This window comes from Fulmarus glacialis, unplaced genomic scaffold, assembly GCF_000690835.1.
Source record: "Fulmarus glacialis isolate BGI_N327 unplaced genomic scaffold, ASM69083v1 scaffold19836, whole genome shotgun sequence".
NCBI lineage: Eukaryota > Metazoa > Chordata > Aves > Procellariiformes > Procellariidae > Fulmarus > Fulmarus glacialis.
The window spans coordinates 1-2912 of NW_009217707.1; the positions used below are offsets into that span (position 1 = coordinate 1).

Genomic DNA, 2912 nt, shown 5'->3' on the forward strand with positions numbered 1-2912 from the left:
CCGGCCGAGAGGAGCCCCCGGCCGGATTCCCCTGTGCTAAGGTCACGATGCCAGCAGGGGCAGCAGATCAGATAAATAAAATACTTCTCTGCGAGCTATGCGGCTGGTCCAAAAATACCCGTAGGATTCCGTGGTAGCCTTTTCTGGAGGCTGCTTTTTAACTTATTTTCATGGAATATTGTCGTTTGTAGTCCTGTACTGTTCAGGATCAAGGCACTGCCTTTAAGCCTTTTCTCCAAACCGCGTCGGTCCTTTCTCTGTTACTCGGAAAACGTTGGCAGCCCCGTCAGGCTCCAGCGTGCGTCCGACCCCATGGCAGACGCCAACCTGTCCCTTTGCTTTCAGACTCTAGGTCACTTGGAGAAGGCTGTGGTTCTCGAGCTCACCTTGAAGCATGTGAAAGCACTAACCAATCTCATTGAGCAGCAGCAGCAGAAAATAATTGCTTTGCAGAATGGTTTACAAGCGGGTGAGTATTCAAATCGTATCGTGTGAGAACCTGCGTGCGCTTGATGGACTTTCTCTCGGAGTCTTTGAAATGCAGTTGTGACACTTTGTTCCTGAGAAGGGAGGAGGCAGGCGTTCTTGCCTTCAATCGCCGTCGTTTTCTCTCGCTTTGCTTATGACCTTTTGCAAAAAAAGATGCATTTCTCAATATGGTCAATGTAGAGTGCCCTGTGGAGTTGTTTTGAAATTAAATTGGATTTTAAGTTGTTTTATTTAAAGCCCAGGTTTGCTGTGAGGTTCTCTCCAAAGCCATTCGAATCTTTCCATTCATCTTTGTGAGCTTTGGATCAAACCCAGTTTTGTTTGTTTGGGTTTTTTTTCTGAAAATACATATAAGTCTGCTTTTTATAGACACCTGTTTAAGGTCTATTTATAAACGAGCTAGCCTGTGTTCTGCAGGCGAAGAGGGGACCCGGTGTATCAGCTTATCATGTTTTAGATGCACTTCCTCCTTCTGTTTTCACATGTGGCACTCACGTGAATCTGATAAAGTAAAATTCAGTTTTTCTGAAGAGCCTTCTGCTGCTCTGACAGCCACAGGGAGTGCAAGAGAGCTTTAAGCTGAAGCAGAATCGCCCGAGGTTGGCGGAGCCGCTGGCGCGTAGATGTGCTCCAGGAGCTCTGCCTGGAGGCGAATCTGCCTTCCCCGGGGTGTTTCCCAGGGAAGGCACCAGCTTGACTCACTCCTTTGCTGCGTACTTCAGCACCTGTTGAAGGTGGTATATACAGTAAATACAGAACTAAAAAAATAAGTTTAAAGTTATTATGTAAAAGTGGACAGACGGATGTTCAAATAAAAATGTATGTTTATACGGAAATCAGGGAAATGTATGCAAAATTCAGGTTGACCATCAAGTTCACTTCTCGAGCTGTGCTGTAGCCGAAGTTTAGTATCGTCTCCAGTCCGCCTGGAGGATGGTAATGGAACTATTTAGCACGTTGTTAATTTTTAATTTCTTTCTGTTAATGTTTCCTCAGGTGACCTGTCATCAAGAAACCTTGATTCCAGCCAGGAAATGTTTCGATCCGGTTTCCAGATGTGTGCCAAGGAAATGCTGCAATACCTGGCAAAGCACGAGAACGGCAAGGACCTGAAGTCGTCCCAGCTGGTCAGCCATCTGCACCGAATGGCCTCTGAGGTGCTCCAGGGCGGAGCCGGCCGCAAGTCCGGAGACATCCCTCCTAAAATGGTGGACTTGAAAGAGAAACCCGTCTCCTTGACCAAAGTGGCGGAGGGACACGGGAAAAACTGCGTGCCTGTGATCCAGAGGACATTTGCTCACTCCAGCGGGGAGCAGAGCGGCAGCGACACAGACACGGACAGCGGGTACGGGGGAGAGCTGGAGAAAAGTGACTCCAAATCCGAACAGCAGTATTTCAAAAAGGATACTGAACTCAAGTACGCTGTCCAGGAGAGAATAAGCTCTATTAAGCAAGAGACTGAGGACCCGCCGGCCAAAAGGAGCAGGCTGGAGTCACCGGAGGATGAGGGCCCTTTTGGCAGCGACATGATGGGCTCTTCCAGCAGCTTCCTGGGCCCCCACGCTCACCAGCCTCCCTTGTGCCTGCCTTTCTACTTGATCCCACCATCCGCAACAGCCTATCTGCCCATGCTGGAGAAGTGCTGGTACCCGGCGTCCGTACCTGTCTTGTACCCCAGCCTCCCAGCCTCTGCCGCAGCACTTACGGGGTTCATGAACCCCGATAAAATCTCCCCGCCTCTGCTGATGCCCCAGAGACTCCCTTCTCCCGTACCAGCCCATTCCCCTATCGACTCCTCGGCTCTGCTTCAAGCTTTGAAGCAGATTCCTCCTTTGAACTTGGAAACCAAAGACTAAGCGCAGTGTGACTTTGTTTTTCTTTTTTTTTCCCCCTTTTTTTTTTTTTTTTTTTTTTAGTTTGAGACGGTTTCACTTTTATATATTGGCTGGACTGAGGTGTGGGGATAAGGTTCACTGCACGTAGGAAGCTAAATCCCCTTTTCTCTGACTTGTCAGGTAGCTTGGAGAAGGATGAAGGATGCGCCCAGGTTAGCGATTCAGAACTACTTCCAAAAGGAAAAAAAAAAAAAGGGTTTTGTGCTTTACCCCTTACCTTCTTCCCTCTCCACATCTACAGAACAACAGTTGACCCGGTCAGCTGTGACTATATTGCAAAGCTGTGAAAAAGTATTCCATGAGGCAGACTTGGTTTTAGGGTCTGTGATATAAAAATATGGTACTTCTCATAAGGGCTTTTAAGGCAAAGGCCCCACTGCCGGTAGTTTGAGCTGAACTGATTCGGTGCCCCATCAGTCGCCGGTGTCTGTGACTGGCATGGCTGCCCCGAGCGCGGCGCGGCGGTGGTGGCAATGCCACCGAAAGCGTAGGAGGGGCGGAGCAGTGGTCACTGCTTGGTCATGCATG

At 49.0% G+C, this 2912-nt stretch overlaps 1 protein-coding gene across 1 annotated transcript; it reads left to right on the plus strand.

Moving 5' to 3' along the window:
- Positions 1-312: 312 nt before the first annotated feature.
- BHLHE40 (basic helix-loop-helix family, member e40) lies at positions 313-2345 on the plus strand. Its single transcript, XM_009579781.1, has 2 exons — positions 313-469; positions 1486-2345. Exons 1-2 carry the CDS (start codon positions 313-315, stop codon positions 2343-2345), a joined length of 1017 nt encoding a protein of 338 aa, XP_009578076.1.
- Positions 2346-2912: the final 567 nt, after the last annotated feature.

What these genes read in the sequence shown, in the direction of transcription:
- BHLHE40 (XM_009579781.1), top strand. Translation starts at nt 313, where the DNA reads ATGGCAGACGCCAACCTGTCCCTTTGCTTTCAGACTCTAGGTCACTTG. An exon ending in GCAGAATGGTTTACAAGCGG is followed by an intron (nt 470 to 1,485) that starts GTGAGTATTCAA and finishes ATGTTTCCTCAG; the next exon opens with GTGACCTGTCATCAAGAAAC.